This window comes from Pseudorasbora parva, chromosome 3, assembly GCF_024679245.1.
Source record: "Pseudorasbora parva isolate DD20220531a chromosome 3, ASM2467924v1, whole genome shotgun sequence".
Classification (NCBI taxonomy): Eukaryota; Metazoa; Chordata; class Actinopteri; order Cypriniformes; family Gobionidae; genus Pseudorasbora; species Pseudorasbora parva.
In genome coordinates, this window is record NC_090174.1 from 3,684,718 (window position 1) to 3,702,914 (window position 18,197).

Consider the following 18,197-nt stretch of genomic DNA (forward strand, 5'->3'; position numbering starts at 1 on the left):
CGTTGTGCTATTCTTTGAAACGTCAGAGGGCGATTCGGAGTAATTGTTCTATAAACCAACGCGTCAAGAAGAAGTGGGCTAACGTGCACAGGTGATGATATTTATTTTAGTACATTTCACTAAAAACCACACCACAAAAGAATCGTGTACAAGTCAGTAAACCTTGGCTTGATATTATTACTTGTGACGTGAGAACAAAATATGCACTAAATTAACGATCTCTTGAATATTTCCTAATTTCACTATTTCAACGCTTCCCATTTACTTTGAATGGGTGACATCATCCATTGCCGAGCTGAATTGTGGGTTCCGTCGCGTCGCTTCACTCGCGTTGCAAGCGGCAGAAGTTGAAGATTTCTCAACTTTTCAAGTGCCAGCACATGCGTCAACCAATCAGATCGCCGTATGCAAATATCCTAGAGCAGGCGCTAGCCAATTGCGTTCATTACTGCTCCGTGAACCATCCAGACGCAGCTCCCGGACCAGTACGTGATATTCTTCCCGCTGTCAAAACAACCAAATCAGCATCCATTTTGTCTCACAGACCATCTGTCAAAAAAGGCGCTTTTTTGTGTTGTGGTCCAAGCTGCAAGTGAGTTAATGTGATTGGCTGTTGTCTTTATGACGATCGCGTCAGCACCAAGCTTCAGCCGTGCCCTCCGTCAAGCGTTAACACCTACGTGTGAACACACCGTTAGAAATACAGGCCTGCCCCTAATAAAAGCCTGCTTCAAATTAAAAGCTGGTTCCCATCGGCAGTTCAGGTAAATAAAGGCCCCGGTCTTTATTTGAGGAATTACGGTATATATATATATATATATATATATATATATATATATATATATATATATATATATATATATATATATATATATATATATATATATATATATATACACATATTTAACTGTACATATTTAAAATAATTTAAGGGCCCACTTTAAAAGGGGTCTTGAACTAATAAAACTAATTTCCTTAAGCTTTTGACATATAAGAGGTTATAGTATGATGATGTTATAGTATGTATATATATATAGTATAGTAGCTCTACAGAAGACGGGGGAGGTCTTTATTAGTGCCTAGCCCCGCCCAGCAAGTTGTGCATGTAACATAGGCCTAGTGTTAAACCAGATCGAGCTACCAAGCAATAAACATGCCGTTGAAGATTACAAAATATTGTGCGGTGCCTGGGATCGACAGTAATGCAACATGTAAGTAACTGTGTTCATTCTAATGCCTGATATGAAATGTAATGATTCATGTACAGTCACAAAACTGAGTTGCAATGACAAAATATAATGCAACACGAGCTGTATGTTAGCCAATCACAGCAGTGGGCGTTTACATTGAAGTCTCACAGCAGCCAATCACAGCAGTGGGAGCGTTTACACTGGAGTCTCACAGCAGCCAATCACAGCAGTGTACATTTATACTGAAGTCTCACAGCAGCCAATCACAGCAGTGGGCGTTTACACTGAACTCTCATACTAGAAATAAAACAAATTAATCTTTGGTTCAATATATCGGTTATTGGGCAAATAAACATGCAATAATTGATATTGGTTATAAAAAAAGCTCTATGAATCATTTGATACAATAAAATGACTGTCCACATACATGTTTTTACATTGTGCTTATACTGAAAAATACCTGCATGTAATTACATTTGTAATTCATGTCCTAATTATATCAATAATTACTAGATCGACCAATAATCAGTCTTACCAATATTTTTTTCCAAGATTTATTTTTTTTTTTTTAAAGCATTAAAACAGATTAAATAAATAATTAGTATATCAGTCAATCTCTAATATTTACCCTAATCTAATCTACACTAATATTAGTCAATCTCTAATATTTACACTTATCTAATCTACACTAATATTAGTCAATCTCTAATATTTACCCTTGCCCAAACCTATCCTAACCTTACCCGTATTAATACACTTAATATAAAGGGGAACCCGATATGATCAATTAAAAAAAGATATACTCTCTCTTAAAGCTGCAGTCAGTAACTTGTTTGGGTTAAAAATGATCCAAAATACATTTTTGAGGAAGTACATAAACAGCCGATTTACATAACTTTGCTCGATTTACAATGGTAAGCTTATGATGATGTTTTTAATTCCAGTGGTACTGGTGGATTTCTGCGGGAAACTCAAGCATATGTTTGCATCATTAGGTCACATCTGAACACATAAAGAAGGAGTCCGGCTAGTGTGAGGATGTTGGAGGTGGAGATTTATAGCCTTTTCTCGCAGCACTTGATATAATTAAATGTATCTATTTGATGGCGGATCCAGACAGGTTCAAACGACAATCACCATTGACAACTGGAGATTAATCCATTGTAAAATTCAAAAGGTTTCGAATTTTGGAGCAGCTACACAAAAAAAAAAAAAAAGAGCCTGCAACTGGGCCGATGCGAAAACAAGGATATTTTTTTTCTTTTTCTGCTGGTCAGGTAAGACATTAATGGTTACATTTTGGGAACAATGGGAACACTTGTTCGCTTAATTCACGCAGTTAAAGAGTTTTCGTAGTTGTGCATTTCTCATTTGCGATGTGCATTACGGTAAATATCTATTATTCCTTGCTAGCTATGAGAGGGAGCAATGCACCTCTTCTTCACATGAACTTGTTGTTACATGACAATTAGAAATTAGATGCAATGCTGATGTTAACATTAACAAGCACAACGTATAATTTGCATGGTTTGACGTGATATGATAACCAATCATTAGATGTAATTATCACAATTTATTGCAATGCTTTTTTTCCCCTTAGTTAGTCAGAACAAAGTGGATGTTAGCTACTTACTCTGTGATTCTGAATGACAGTATCACATCTGATCAAAACATTGGATTCATCCATGCTGTGCCTTGCCGAGGCACAATTCAAGTAAAGTTGATGAAAGTTGAAAAACTGCAATTGCAGATTTCTAACAGAGATGGCGACAAAGAGGAAAAACTACGGACTGCGGCTTTAAAGGTGCACTATGTAGTATTTTTGCAGTAAAATATCCAAAAACCACTAGGCCGGTGTTATATATTTTGTTCAGTTGAGTACCTACAATATCCCAGAAGTTTCCAACAATTTGTAAATTGTGAGAAAATTGCTATTTTAACCAAGGACAGGGACGTTTCAGCATTGCATTTGAGGGAGTCGCCTGTCAATTGCGTCATATCTGCGCTACCCTCGGTTTCGGCTTTTATTTGGCAGGAGCGCTTTACTCTTAGCAGTCTGAACAAGTGAACGCACGGAGTAAAGTCATAACATAGTCTTAAACACACTTAAATGTATCTAATATGATAAACAGAGCTGCATTACCTCAAAATCATAACCGGAAGAGCAGATCTGTGCAGGCGCCCGGCGAATGTGTCCCGTCCCGTCATAATAAAAGTCCCGGTATTCGCGAGGCGGGTATTTGTTTAACAATCGCTCCAGCAGCTTTGCTCAGCTCCACAACACTCGGTCCTGCTCTGATTTAGACTACAGTAACGTTAATAACCGCATGCATGAACATGATTTCTGCCCGAGTCCTATTTTCCACCGGCTGTGAGGTGAAGACCACATCTCCCAAGATGCTGCGCTCACACTTTGCGTCATCAAACTACGCATTTGTTTTGAATAGGCGCCCTCCAGTGGACGGAAAGCTGCATAGTGCACCTTTAAAGAGAGCACATTTTCATGACTGTTTCTTAAAGCTGCACTATGTAACTTTTCCGTCCTCTAGAAGTCGCCTATTCAAAACAAAGGTGTAGTTTGATGACGGCAAGTTTGAGAGCCGAATCTTGGGACATGTGGTCTTCACTTCATAGCCGGTGGAAAAGAATCGGATAGGACTCGGGCAGAAATCATGTTCATGGATGCAATTATTAATCTTACTGTAGTGTGAAGCAGAGCAGGACCTAGTGTTATGGAGCTGAGCAAGGCCGCTGGAGCGATTGAACACAAACACAAACACGCCTCACGAGCAGCGGGACTTTTATTATGATGGACATAGTCACCGGCGCTATTTCCGCTTTTTCAGTCACGAGTATGAGGTAACGCAGCTTTGTTTATCATATTAGATTTAAGTGTGTTTAAAATGATGTTATGATGTTTGCTCAGCGGTTGATGTGGCATTTGCTGCACACTGCTAAGAGTAAAGTGTTTCTGACAAATAAAACTGAGGGTAACCCAGATATGATGCAATTGACAGGCAACTCCCTCAGACTTCCCGGCTCCTTGGTTAAAATAGCAATTTTCTCACAATTTACAAATAGTTGGAAACATTGGGGATTTTGTAAAAACTCAGCTGAACAAAATATATAACATTGGCCTAGTGGTTTTGGGATATTTTACTGCAAAAATTACTAATGCACCTTAAAACACACTTAAGTACATTATGTTCTAATAATCTTTCACCATATCTTAAACAAGTAAACTTGACCTAAAGAACATAAAGTAAAGTACTTCACTTTTACATTTAAAGTTATTATAACTTAAATGTATTAAATAAAAATGTCATCTTTATAAATATATCAATGCAAATTTATTTAAATACATGACGATTTTCAATAGAAATTACAATAAAGTATACTTTAGTTTGCCATAAATCCGTGCCAGTATATTCGCCACTACATTTTAACCATATTTCAAAGACAATAGAAATAATTAAGAAATTACATATAAAGATGTCCTTAGATCCTGTTTAAGTAAGTCCAAAAAAGGCACTCCAAAGTTTGGAAAATTGCATTTAAAATAAATGTTCTCTATAATAGATTTTAAATGTAATTGCAATTAGCATCCACTTAAGTGCCATTATATTCATTATATATATATAACATTATAACATTATATAACATATTAAAAACATTATATTCAGTTCACACTTAAACATTTTCCATTAAAAGTACTCTTATTTTACAAAATTATACTAAACTGTGCCTTTGTAAGGGTCAAAACTGTAAATTTAGACTGGCTTCTGGGCTTATCCACGTGTATTTATCATTGATTTGATGAGGTCATTGGAGGAACAGCTACCTATCAGTGGGTGGTGGAAGTATCCCTGCGGATGCATAGCAGGTCTATGACATCACTGTAAAACCACACACCACCGCCAGGAAAGGCCCACCAGCATGAGGGGCTAAATAAACCAATAAAACAAATGATCTACAACTTATTGACTCAAACCACAGGTTACTGGAATGCGAGGACAGGCTGTAAATTATAAAAGGAGCTGGAAAAATCAACACTCTGTGCTCGGAGCCGGTTGGGAAAAACCAATCTGAAAAAAAACTTGATTGAGATCTTGTGCAGTGAGGCTGGTCCCGTTAGTAAGGTGGATCACTGACAACTTCAAAGCTGAACGTGGTGCGGTTTGCCAATTGCAATGTGATGTAATTGCGTCTGTTTTTGTCACAACGTCTCACAACGTCTCACATCGTGTTTCTCAGAGCAGGTGACACGCAGAAAAACTGCACTTATAATGCACTCCAGGGTCGACCCAGCAACTGGAAGTTTCAATGTGAAGTTAATTACAAGCAAACAACCTCAAGCGTTCACTCCTGAAAACAAAGTAAGCCTGGGATGGTTTGACAATTGTGTCCAAGAGCTAATGTGTACCAGCTGTGTAGTTCTGGAGTGGAACGCCCCCCCACCACCACCTTACTACAGACACATATACACAGAACCACAGCCAAACCCCAAGATTTTGTTTGTAAATCACCACTTAAGATAAAAGGGAAATGGAGAAGAATCATTGGGAGCCACAGGGGGAGGCCTCATGCGTGGCTGTCCCTCATCTGACTGCATGGGCAAAAGTTCGGCTTCACTGTCAGACCTCAGTATATGTTAAAAGGCTCCATAGGGACTCCTAAGAAAAGCTTGGGAGGAAAATGTTTATGCAGTCTGATCAATCAGCACCTGAACAAGCGAATAAGCAGCTACTTCTGTCCTACTTCCGGCATCCCTCCGCCACTCCAACTCCACCTTCTTGGCTGGCTACCACAAAAAACAATTAAGGAAGTCCTAGGGGGTACTTCAGGCTCGGGTGGAGCCTTGAGCTGGAACCCTCCATCATGGACAGCAAGCCAAATATGTATACCTCGTCTCCATTAAAAATAGCATGAACATGGAGTTCATGAACTAGGCGTAAGAGATCTGATGATTTTATACCTTGATCAATCTTGAAGATGTCCACAATCTACTTTTTATGCTAATCATAGAGATTGTGATCTTTTATGTCCTAATAATAATGTTAAAAAAAAAGTGTATATATATATATATATATATATATATATATATATACACCCTCCTTAAATGTACCCTCCTTAAAAACCTAAACTTTACATCCAAATCAGTCAAATCATGTAATGTGATTGTCGTAAGATACAGTCTACTGCAGGACATGCTTCATTTAAAGAAAAAAAAAAATACACATATATATATATTTAAAAAGCTAATTAAGCTATGAAAGAGACAGATCCCCATGTGCTTTCCGTGTCCACTGTGAAACGGAGCAGAAAGATGACAAGCGAAGTATACATGGAGTTTAAGGTAGTTTTGTAGTACTCGAGATCGGCTCATTTTTTGAAGGTCTTGTCATAGTCTCAGGCTAAGAGGACTCAGGATTTTGATTCAAGACCAGGTAAGACTACTGGGATATCACTAAATTACCCGTGCATTGTCTGATTTATTTATTAACGTCATTCATGTGATTGATTTAAAACTCACTGCTTCAGATGCGATCAATAAATTATTTCTAATTTGATTAAAAATTCAAATTTAATACAAATGGCTCGTGAGGACACATTGATGTCTTAAGACACAAAATGAGTAAGTAAGGTAAAAACTCTCAAATCTTTACACTGGACCTCAAGCAACGTGGATTGTGTGCCTCGCCTCTCTTTCTCCAGACTCTAGGACCCTGATTTCCAAAGGAAATGCAAAATTGACTTTAATCAGAAAACATAACTTTGGACCACTCAGCAGTCCATTTTGTCTTTAGTCCAGGCATCATGCTTCTTACATCAAGAGTGGCTTGACACAAGGAATGCGACAGCTCAAACCCATGTCTTGCATACGTCTGTGCGTAGTGGTTCTTGAAGCACTGACTCCAGCTGCAGTCCACTCTTTGTGAATCCCCCCCACATTTTTGAATGGGTTTTGTTTCACAATTCTCCCCAGGGTGCGGTTATCCCTATTGCTTGTAAACTTCCTTCCCTTCGCCTCTCTATGAATGTTCTTGGACACATAGCTCTGTGAACAGCCAGCCTCTTTTGCAATGACCTTTTGTGTATTTCTCACCTTGTGCAAGATGTCAATGGTCATCTTTTGAACAACTGTCAAGTCAGCAGTCTTCCCCATGATAGTGTAGCCTACAGAACTAGACTGAGAGACCATGTAAAGGCCTTTGCCGTTGTGTTGAGTTCATTATCTGATTAGAGTGTGGCACCAGGTCTCTTCAATATTGAACCTTTTCACAATATTCACATTTTCTGAGATACTAAATTTGGGTTTTTCCTTAGTTGTCAGTTATAATCATCAAAATGAAAAGAAATAACATTTGAAATGATTGGTCTGTGTGTAATGAATGAATATAATACAAGTTTCACTTTTTTTGAATGGAATTAGTGAAATAAATAAACTTTTTGATGATATTCTAAATATATTAGGGGTGACCCCGAATAGTCGAAGATTCGATGGGAAGATCGTAATTCAGATCGTGGATCGTGAATTTTTGCATTAAAGATTGAGATGTGGAATATTGGGAAGCTCGCCCATCCCTACCATGAACTAAGCCAATGATTCAGGCCTGTCAAAGTTCACCAGTGTCCATGTTTTCTGCACCAAAAGAGAGCAATAATCCATCAGAAAAGATGTGGATATGCAACAGGTGTCATTTGCAGAGGTAAAGCAAAGTGCTCAGTCACCGCAAACCTCAGGACTCTCAGAGGAACCCATGCTTCTCGCTGCAACAAAAACACATTCAGCTGTGCGACCTGGCAACAAATCAGCCACTGGATCGCTTGACTAAAGGATTAGTTTGCAGATTTGCAACCAGCTTTGTAGCATATGTAAATGAACAATGTTCACTATTTTTCTGTGTTGCCTGGACTCAGATATCCCCATTTACAGTACAAATACATAAGTTTGCATCATCTACAGGACTTTTGACAAGTCTGCGGCTTTTGTTAAAACTAGAGATTGAACTTCTGCATTGTTGTATTCCTGCCATAGGACAGTCGGTTCCAAAATCAAAAATGCAGTATGAACAAATCAGCCTTTTTCTCTGTTTTCTCTAGTCATGTAGAAGTGAGTTTCTATTGCATAGACAGGCAAGTTTTATTAAGGCCCATCTTGCCAGCGGTGAATTCCCCCTTTAACAGTGCGGATTAAATGAACCAGAAAATGTTGTTTTAGGTATTAAGTGTCATTTTGTCTTTGCAAAAGTGCATTTTTTGGAGGGGAATACGTTTAACTTGCAAGATCCCTCAATCTGCTGCAAGTTGATGTGCATGAAAAGTGCAACTGTGCCGTTGTTCATGTTTAATATTAAAAATAATTAGCACATTTTGGCTCATTTCGTCTTCGTTTTACAAGCTTGAAGACTTTCAAGTCTACTGTTGCTAAATGACTTTCCCCTGCATACACACACCGTTTTAAGAGAAATTAATGTTTCTTATTTGGAATCTATTTGCATATTTGCATGTTTATTTTCCCTGCCCACATTGGATAAACTTGAACTTGTTTTTCCAGAAAAATTGGAACAAATAAGACGAGGCTTTGCCAACTAACATCTGCAATATATTTATTGAGAGACCTTTGTAAGGGTTCAAACCACCATAACAACATGTGAGGAAACTCTGTGCAAAATTCGCCATTTGAAATAACATCCTTTGTTAGCCATGCAGAAAGGCTCAAAAATCTGCCACAAAAGTGCTCACAGAATGAGTTGGGAGGGCAACCTCAGCCATATCAACTTCTCCCAGATGGTTTATGACAGCCCTGATCTCATAACTGGGACTGCACCGGCTATGGCTTCATCTAGGGTGTCAGGCCTGAAGCATTGGCTCTTGCCTCTGTGGGCAAACAAGGAAAATGTGTGGTTGGCCAATGGCTTCCCAAGAGCACTCCATCTGTGAGCTACCTCCACATCACATAAACAGCCCTAGTTCAACAGGCTTTCAAAAACCCTGACATGTTAACAGCCAACAGGATGGAGGTTGCCAGTCTTTCATGGGAAAACCATCTGGAATAATTGAAGCCGGAGAAGACTCAACAATATATGACAAAGATGCATTACGTCCATGAATCTGGCAGATGCTTTTATTCATCACATTTAATGCATGCATTCTATCATTACATGACCTTGACCCATGCTCTACTGGTTCAGCTACAGGAATCAATGGCTCATTTTCAGGTTGCACAAAGTTATCTTGCCACATTGCAGCAATCAAAGCATTGCTGAAGACGATTAGTGACCCAACAAGAAATGGGCGCGACTCATCTGACCCTCCCACCTTGCAAGACCTTGCCAGCGTTTTGCGGTAGACTCTGTTCACACGCAGACTCCAGCAGCACAATGCTCTCCTGTATGCCGTCATTACGCCTCCAGGGCAATGGAGTTTGCGTCATCGCTCACTGAGGAACATGGGCGCCTTAGAGATCAGCTGGCTGCATTATGTGACCTCGCTATGCTAACATGTGCTTACTTACTGTTAACTGGTGAATTCCCTCTGGATCAGCGTCAGCTAAAAGCAGAATCCTGGTGCCACTACATGAACAAGATGTTCTGTTCAAGCATTATTACAGCGGAGTCCCATTTGTGCTAGGTCAGGTGTAAGAAGTACCTCAAATGACCCAGGTAGCAGTTTGCCCAGGAGATTATGAGCAGGTAATGATTTAAATAATTCAACAGTAATTCTGATGCTCGATTAGCTGGTCAGTGTAACAACACAAAGACTTTCTTCCTAAATGTATTCTATATATAAAAGCAACTGCAAACACTTGCCAAACTGTAGTAGTTTACGTCATTATGGTTACAAATTTGAGTAGCACACACATTGCATGCATACTATTACATTATTACGGAAAGTAGGGATTTGCCCGAAGCTGAATATTATATTCAGAAAGGCGCAAATAATGCCTTCAAAATTAATAGGGAAGTTCAAAACGGATGAATGCTCTTAATGTGCATGTTTTTAGAAATCAGATCTTGTCAAATGTAACATTAAACATGCTTTTTATTTTTTCACTTTTTGATGAACTAGTGAAACTAAGGAAATGCAAAATTGACTTTCATCAGAGAACATAACTTTGGATCATTCAGCAGTCCATTTTGTCTTTAGCCCAGGCGTCATTTGTAACAGTGTGGTTAACTAGGAATAAACTCAGAAGATCAATTCCAAACAGAAACTTTAATAATGATGCTCAGGAACAGGCAGACTAAAGACTAACAGGTGCACCTAGAGTAGAGAACATAAACAAGCTAATTGATAAGACACCGCTGAACTGAACTAACTATCAAAGGTAACCATAGAAACAAAAGAGTGGCGGGAAACTGAACAAAGGAGCACAATAACAAATCAAAATACAAACTGAAAGTCCAAGAACGAACAGAAGGTCCAAAACCAAACAGACACATGGCACTTCCATGACCACAGGTGTATAAATCAAGCACTAGGCCTGCAGACGCTTCTACACACATTAGTGAAAGAATGTGTCGCTCTCAGGAGCTCAGTGAACTCAAGCGTGGTGCCGTGATAGGTTGCCTCCTGTGCAATAAGTCCATTCCTGACATTTCCTCACTACTAAATATTCCACGCGCAACTGTTCAACGGGTCAGCTCATACTGAAGCGCAACTTTCTGCAGTCAATAGCTCCAGACCTCCAAACTTTGTGTGGCTTTCAGATGAGCTCAAGATCAGTGTGTAGAGAGCTTCATGGAATGGGTTTCCATGGCCAAGCAGCTTAACCAAGCCTTAAATCACCAAGTGCAATGCAAAGCGTGGAATGCAATGGTGTAAAGCACTCCGCCACTGGACTCTAGAGCAGTGGAGACGTGTTCTCTGGAGTGAGCAGTCACGCTTCTCTGTCTGACAATCCTGTGGATGAGTCTGGGTTTGGTGGTTGTCAGGAGAATGGTACTTGCCTGACTGCATTGTGCCAAATGTAAAGTTTGGTGGAGGGGGGATTATGTTGTTGGCCCCTTAGTTCCAGTGAAAGGAACTCTTAATGCTTCAACATTCCAATACATTTTGGAAATTGTCATGCTCCCAACTTTGTGGGAACATTTTGGGGATGGCCCATCCCTGTTGCATTGGAACCGTTTCACCATGTTTGTCACTCTGTATGCAATAATATTTTTAATTTTAAAGTATTGCCTTGTAACAATGCAAATGGTGCCAATTGGAGTAATTACAATTATTACCCAAAAAGTAAATACTCTCAGAAATATGGAAGACAATTAATTTTAATCCATGGGTATGAATGTTGTGAAACATGAAACTATCTCAATTTAAACTGTTGTCAAGCTACTCATAATTTTCGCTTCATATGTGCTCGTGATGTAGAAAAGAGATGGCTATTCACAGGAATCGCTGTGATTAATTGGTATTAAATGTTAATTAGAGTTCAAATGGATAAAAATGGGCTAGAGTTACTGCAAATGACCTAAATCAAGAGCATCTGTTCCAGGCCACACAGAAGAAAAGACATTGTGTTCTCCCTTGTATTAAGACATAGACGGCCCTTAAAGTGTCAGGTGGTGAGCAGAGACATTACAGTGTGTAAGTCTTTCACATGAATGAAAATGAGCTCACTTGACCTAAAGATTGGATCGTTCTTCCTGGCAGTTAGTTTGAAGCGTTGGCTCCAGCACTGACCCACCCTCCCCTTCTGAAAACATCCCTACTGATCCCTTTCGGCTACGCTCATTCCCCTACAGGGGTGAACGGGCACTTGAAGGTATAGGGGTCATGTCCAAACCCTTCTGAAGAACACAGCAAACACAACATACCCAGCATTTAAGAGCTCTTCACACAGCCCTGATAGATGCGATTGGGTTGTGTTCACGACAGATGGCACTCTAAGAGGCAGATGAGGCTAGAGCCATGTGTGCTACATGTTTAGGAGTATGAATGAAACGGATTGAACCACGAAAACATGTTCAGAGTATATTCCACCTATTGCGAATATTTACTTCTTTTTACATTTTAGGTAACTGCCATTCAGCAAGAATATTTTACACCGTCTGTCCTTCCTTGGAAGGAAACGGGCCAGGACATCGTGCAAAAGGGCTGTTTGACACCGAGGTCGGCGTGCAGTTTCGCAGACATTTTTATGGTCCACTCAGCTCTGGAGATATTATCTCCAGCCTTACGGAAGGAACTAAGGCAAGTATTTGCGGCAAGCCAAAGTTCTTACATGAAAAGGACCATCTTTTCCAAAAGTCCCAAATTTGCATAAAAAACAGATGCTCACAGTCTATTGACTTTTGTCGTCTGACTGATAAGCCTTTTAGAATAATTGTAAAATGCTCATGCTTCACATGTCTTTTACTGATTTTTATAAATTAAAGAATGTCTTTTATATTGTTAGTAATATTTCAAGTATTGTTTACTTGACTATCCATACATCATTTTTTATGTGAGTTTAATGTCAGCTGCGTATCCAATATGATCATCAGGCTTTTGAGGGAGGTTTGTTTGTTCATCTCTAAATCATCTTTATATTGCATTGTATTGTATGTTAGCCCTCAGAAATAAAAACTAAAAAGTAAGATAATTAAATGTTTTGTTTTATGATCAATGCCATTTTTATTGAATCTGCAAAGCATCTAAAGGTGATTCAAGCTGAATCCAATTTATAGCAACAAAGCAACCATTAAATGTCAATGAGAATTGTTCATTTGAGCAACCGCTGACAATGCAAAGTAGAGTCAAACAAATGCACTGACGACATAATTGGCACAAACCTTAGTAATAGCGGGATATCCGGCAGCCACGTCAGCTGGGCAGTACAGCCTGTCTTCATGGGACACTTCCACTGTGGTGGCCCACTGGTCCAGAAAACCATTCGGCGTGTACAGGCCACAGTCCTTCACGCCTGTCTCCCGCTCAAAGTCTTCACAGACGCCATCGCCGTCATAATAGTAGCACATGCTTGGCTCATCTGCACACACACACACACACGTACTTGTTCATGTTGGAGAAAGACAAAAAGTCTGTGATGCAAGCATTTAATAAATTCAACACTAAATAACACTTTATATCATTGTTACATATGTTACATTTAGTTACAATAGTAATAACTATAAATGATGCATAACTACATGCAACTAACCCTAAACCAAACTTCAGAAATGTGCTTTTTCTCCTAAAATGTTCACTTTGATGGCTTAATGTGAGCAATATTCAACATGTGTGTCCCCACGTGGAGCGCTAAAGAATGGCAGCAGATGTTTTATTGAGCAGGCGGCTTGCATGCCTGATCTGAATCGCTCACATAATTTACAACAGTGAAGGTCAGATTGTCCTTCTCAAATATCATTTAAAACCATCATGCTGCAGGTCCTAATAAAGTTACCGGCCAATTGCAGAGTATTCTCTCCTGCTGAATTGTGTTAATTTTGGATCTGTGCTGCCTTCAGAATCCGAGCAGATGAAGGCATCTCGGCAGACAGGATGTTGCGCAAAACATTGCTTTCAGATGTGCCTTCCTTCACGCCTTCCCACCACCGAAGGCAGCGTTTTTCAGGTTTCGGATCAGGTTTTCCAGGGCCATGAGTGAGACAGGAGAGCTGTTGAGTTTTGGGACATTTGGGATGAGTTTTCCAGGCCCTGGAGCTGCTGTTCCTCATTCAAGTTTTTTTTTGTCTCTCTCCTTCACTATTCCTTCTGTTTGTCTCTCACTATTTCTCATTCACATTTTCTCTCCCACATTGTGTCTCCGTCCACTCCTACTCTGTCTGTCTATCTGGCATTCCATCAACAAATTAGTGGCGCAAATAAAAATGAATTGTGACAACAGTGCATAAGAGACCATTTACAACATTACAGAAAGGAACCATTATTAACCATTAATGGCAACATTCCACAACAAGGTTCATTCACAAAAATGAACAACACTTCTAGAGGATTAAGTAAAGTTAGTAAATGCTCCTTTCTACATGTACTAATTAGGGCTGTCAAACGATTAAAATATTCAATCGCGATTAATCACATGATTGCCATGAGTTAACTCACGATTAATCACAATTCACAGATTTGAATGTGTTGTAAATGTATCTTAAATTAAGTTTGAATAAAGTTTTTAATACTCTAATCAACATGGGTATATGGACAAATATGCATGCTTTATGCAAATGTACATTTATTATTAGTGAAACCATACTTATTCAATAATAATCAATAATACAGCATGAAGACTAGATATGTATCAAATGTCATAGATGTTTATCAAAGAACTTGTTCATGTCTCTTAAGCCTAAGTTTAAAAATTCAGAATAAGCAGACATTTCTCTCATTTTAAGAATATAAATAAAGGTTGTATTACTGGCAGTTTAGTTCAGAGCAGGGCACAGTTTGTATGAAAAACTCGTAATGTGAAAGCTGTCATGCATACCTGGAGGAGGTCCATATTCAACGAGCAGGAGGAATATAGTGCGGCCCCTTTAAGAGAGGCAGCTCCCTATTAAAAATGCCGGTATTTTGCGTGTGTGTGCCGAACTTTGCCGCTATTCACGTAAACAGTGTGAAGAACACGGACCCGGGAGCGCTCTTGTTTAGAAAAGTAACCTGCGCATTCGTTTTAGACGATTGTAATGCATTTAGTTCAATATAACACATGTAGGCTTACTTTACATGGTGATGTGCCAATGATTTACCTCAGACATGAGCGAGAGTGAGCTTCAGTGTATTCGCGCAGCGCTCGGACTGCAGAGAATGTGCTCAGTGTAAACAGATTTTTCTTTCGACCAAATATGGTCTAATATGGTTAAACAAAAAATATGGGAGCTTATAGGCAATAACTGCACTTTTGGTTTAGAATATTAATGTTAACCATTTTCTTTCCCCATTAATGTTTGCTGCTGCATCCTTTACGTCTATGGCTTATCTCGACTACGGACCATGGATCAAACTGAAAATGCGCGCTGCGTTAACGCGCGTTAATAAATTTAGTGCCCTTAAAATGAATTTGCGTTAATGCGTTATTAACGTGTCAACTTCTGACAGCCCTAGTACTAAAAAATAATAAAATGGTCTCTATCGGTATTGCTCATTGTAATTTAAAGTGCCAATATTTTGTTTTGCAGTCTCCTGTAATGGGTATACATGCCTCAAAGGTCAAAAAACTATTTTCGGTAACACTTTAGTATGGGGAACACATATTCACTATTAACTACGACTTTTGCCTCAATTAACTCCTTATTTACTGTTTATTAATAGTTAGTAAGGTAGTTTTTGTAGCATTTAAGTTTAGGTATTGGGTAGATTAAGAGATGTAGAATAAGGTCATGCAGAATAAGGCATTAATATGTGCTTTATAAGGACTAATAAACAGCCAATATCCTAGTAATATGCATGCTAATAAGCAACTAGTTAATAGATAATAACTGAACCTTAAAATAAAGTGTCGCCCTATTTCCTCATAATATGCTTTGCAGCATCAGCTCTTTTCTCGGTGTCTGAAACGCTTCAAAGAAGGATCCCAGTCAATCAAAACACACTCTTTCCCAGAGCCTGCTCTGCTCTGATTGTTTAGATGGCCCAGTCTGTTGTAATTGGTCATCTATTCTCATTACATAATTGATAAAAAATAACTACTTTACAGAGTAAGACTAAGCCCCAAATAATGATAATGTGCATAGTATATTTAGTGATAAAGAGACACAAACTGTCTCTCTTTCAGCCTGTCTGTCTGTCAATGTAAGGGTTTCCGACAAGGAGGACGGAGGCATGCCGGGCCAAGTTGGCTCGAGCCTCCACATAAATTCCAGAGCTCCCCTCTGCTGATGTTTAAACGAGGGGCTGCAGAGGGGGACAAACACACACACACACACACACACACACACACACTTGGCCTTGTGCACAGCCATATGCATGTCCGTGCCACCCCGTACCCGTGAATATATTCCTCAGACACAATGAGACGAGCAATTTACCGTCTCTGGACAACCTAATTCAAACACAATATTGAGATAAGGAAAACCAAACGCTATCTTTTGGTTCAGCGGAATCCAGCTAAAAAAACAATCAGTTGCACAGTCAGAAAGACAAACGGTTCATTCATGATGGTGCCTGATGGTTCCACACACAAACACTAATATCTCAAGCTGCCACACAGATGTGGCTCCTTCAGCAAATGGAAGAAATAAACTCTCAGAAAAAAAACCGTGCAGTGTCTGATAGTCTAAAAACTGTGCTTGAATATCTCTAGCAGTCTTAAAAGAGGATTCATATCTATCTATCTATCTATCTATCTGTCTGTCTGTCTGTCTGTCTGTCTGTCTGTCCGTCCGTCCGTCCGTCCGTCCGTCCGTCCATCCGTCCAACCATCCATCCATCTATCTATCTATCTATCTATCTATCTATCTATCTATCTATCTATCTATCTATCTATCTATCTATCTATCTATCTATCTATCTATCTATCTATCTATCTATCTATCTATCTGTCCGTCCGTCCGTCCGTCCGTCCGTCCGTCCGTCCGTCCGTCCGTCCGTCCGTCCGTCCGTCCGTCCGTCCGTCCGTCCGTCCATCCATCCATCCATCTCTCCGTCCGTCCGTCCGTCCGTCCGTCCGTCCGTCCGTCCGTCCGTCCGTCCGTCCATCTATCTATCTATCTATCTATCTATCTATCTATCTATCTATCTATCTATCTATCTATCTATCTATCTATCTATCTATCGATCTATCTATCTATCTATCTTTTTTAATAAGATTCTTCTGCTCACCAAGGTTGCATTTACTTGATCAAAAATACAGCAACAATAATGTGAAATAATATTACAATTTAAAGTCATATGATCCTTCAGAAATCATTCTAATATGCGTATTTGCTACTCAAGAAACATTTCGTATTATCAATGTTGAAAACTGAATAGAAAATTCAAAAGAACAGCATTTATTACATTAATTTTACATTCATTTTACATTTATTTTCACGACTTTACGGTCACGTTTGGTCAATTTAATGCATGCTTGCTCAATTAAAATATTTAAAAAAAAATCCTACTGAACCCAAACCACTGAAATGTTGTGCATTTACCATTTTAAAGTTGTGTTTGTTTTCCTCATATACACCCTCGTTCTGACCTTTAGGATCAAATGGCCTCTTTTTTTAAGACTTCTACTGTATATGTAAACACTCTCTGTTGTGATTGGCTAATAAGTAAGTACATTCACACAAGTTCGCTGCTGGGTGTTTGTTGCTGAACACTGAATAGGTTCTCTATATAAAGATGTGACAGTCAGTATTTTACACTTCTGACAGGCTTTGCATTGGTTTCTAACAGTAAACACAATGACCCTACTGCTGCCTTTCAAAGACGTAACCTTTCCTCAGGCTCTGGCTATAAAAACGGAGACCGGAAAGCATTCTATTATTAATAATACAGAGCGGGAGAAGGCGCCAACACATCCTTCATACATTTGTTAGTGTGTTCGTTTTGAATTAAATGTCTTACAAATTTTACAAGGATGTCATAATGCTAGTGATAAAAAATAGCTTTGGCACTGGAGGGACCGACTAAAAGAGCTCGGCTAAACTATTACTCCTAAAGTGCTCCTAAACACATCTCGCAAAACCGTCAACCAATAGTGACGTACAGCATTGAGTATGTTTAAAAGCGTGCCACGTTTTCGTCGTAGCCGTAAGACAGATGGCTGTAATGAGCTGCTGATGCACTTACGCTTTCTCTCGACACTTACCAATACAGTTAAAAAACGCCTCCTTCTTACAATGGCCGGAGCAGCCGTCTCCATTCATAGTGTTCATATCATCACATTCCTCTCCCTGGGACCTGGAATAAATCAATGTATACATAATAAACAGAATAATGATGATTTCCCTTGGTGGACATAAATCTGTTGCTAAAAGCATGAACCTCCTCGTGCAATGTGGATATATGACAGTGTGTTTCCCAACAACTTTCAAATGTTTTCTTGAGGTTAATGTGATGATCCTGTAAATCAGTAGTTCT

At 39.2% G+C, this 18,197-nt stretch overlaps 1 protein-coding gene across 1 annotated transcript in view; it reads right to left on the bottom strand.

Moving 5' to 3' along the window:
- pappaa (pregnancy-associated plasma protein A, pappalysin 1a) overlaps nucleotides 1–18,197 on the bottom strand; it is a 134,091-nt gene that overhangs the window by 61,421 nt on the left and 54,473 nt on the right. The window contains exons 10-11 of the mRNA XM_067439882.1: nucleotides 17,926–18,017; nucleotides 12,968–13,164 (exon numbers count right to left, since the gene is read on the bottom strand). Coding sequence (XP_067295983.1) covers nucleotides 12,968–13,164; nucleotides 17,926–18,017 — 289 coding nt within the window. The remainder of the gene's footprint in view (nucleotides 1–12,967; nucleotides 13,165–17,925; nucleotides 18,018–18,197) is intronic.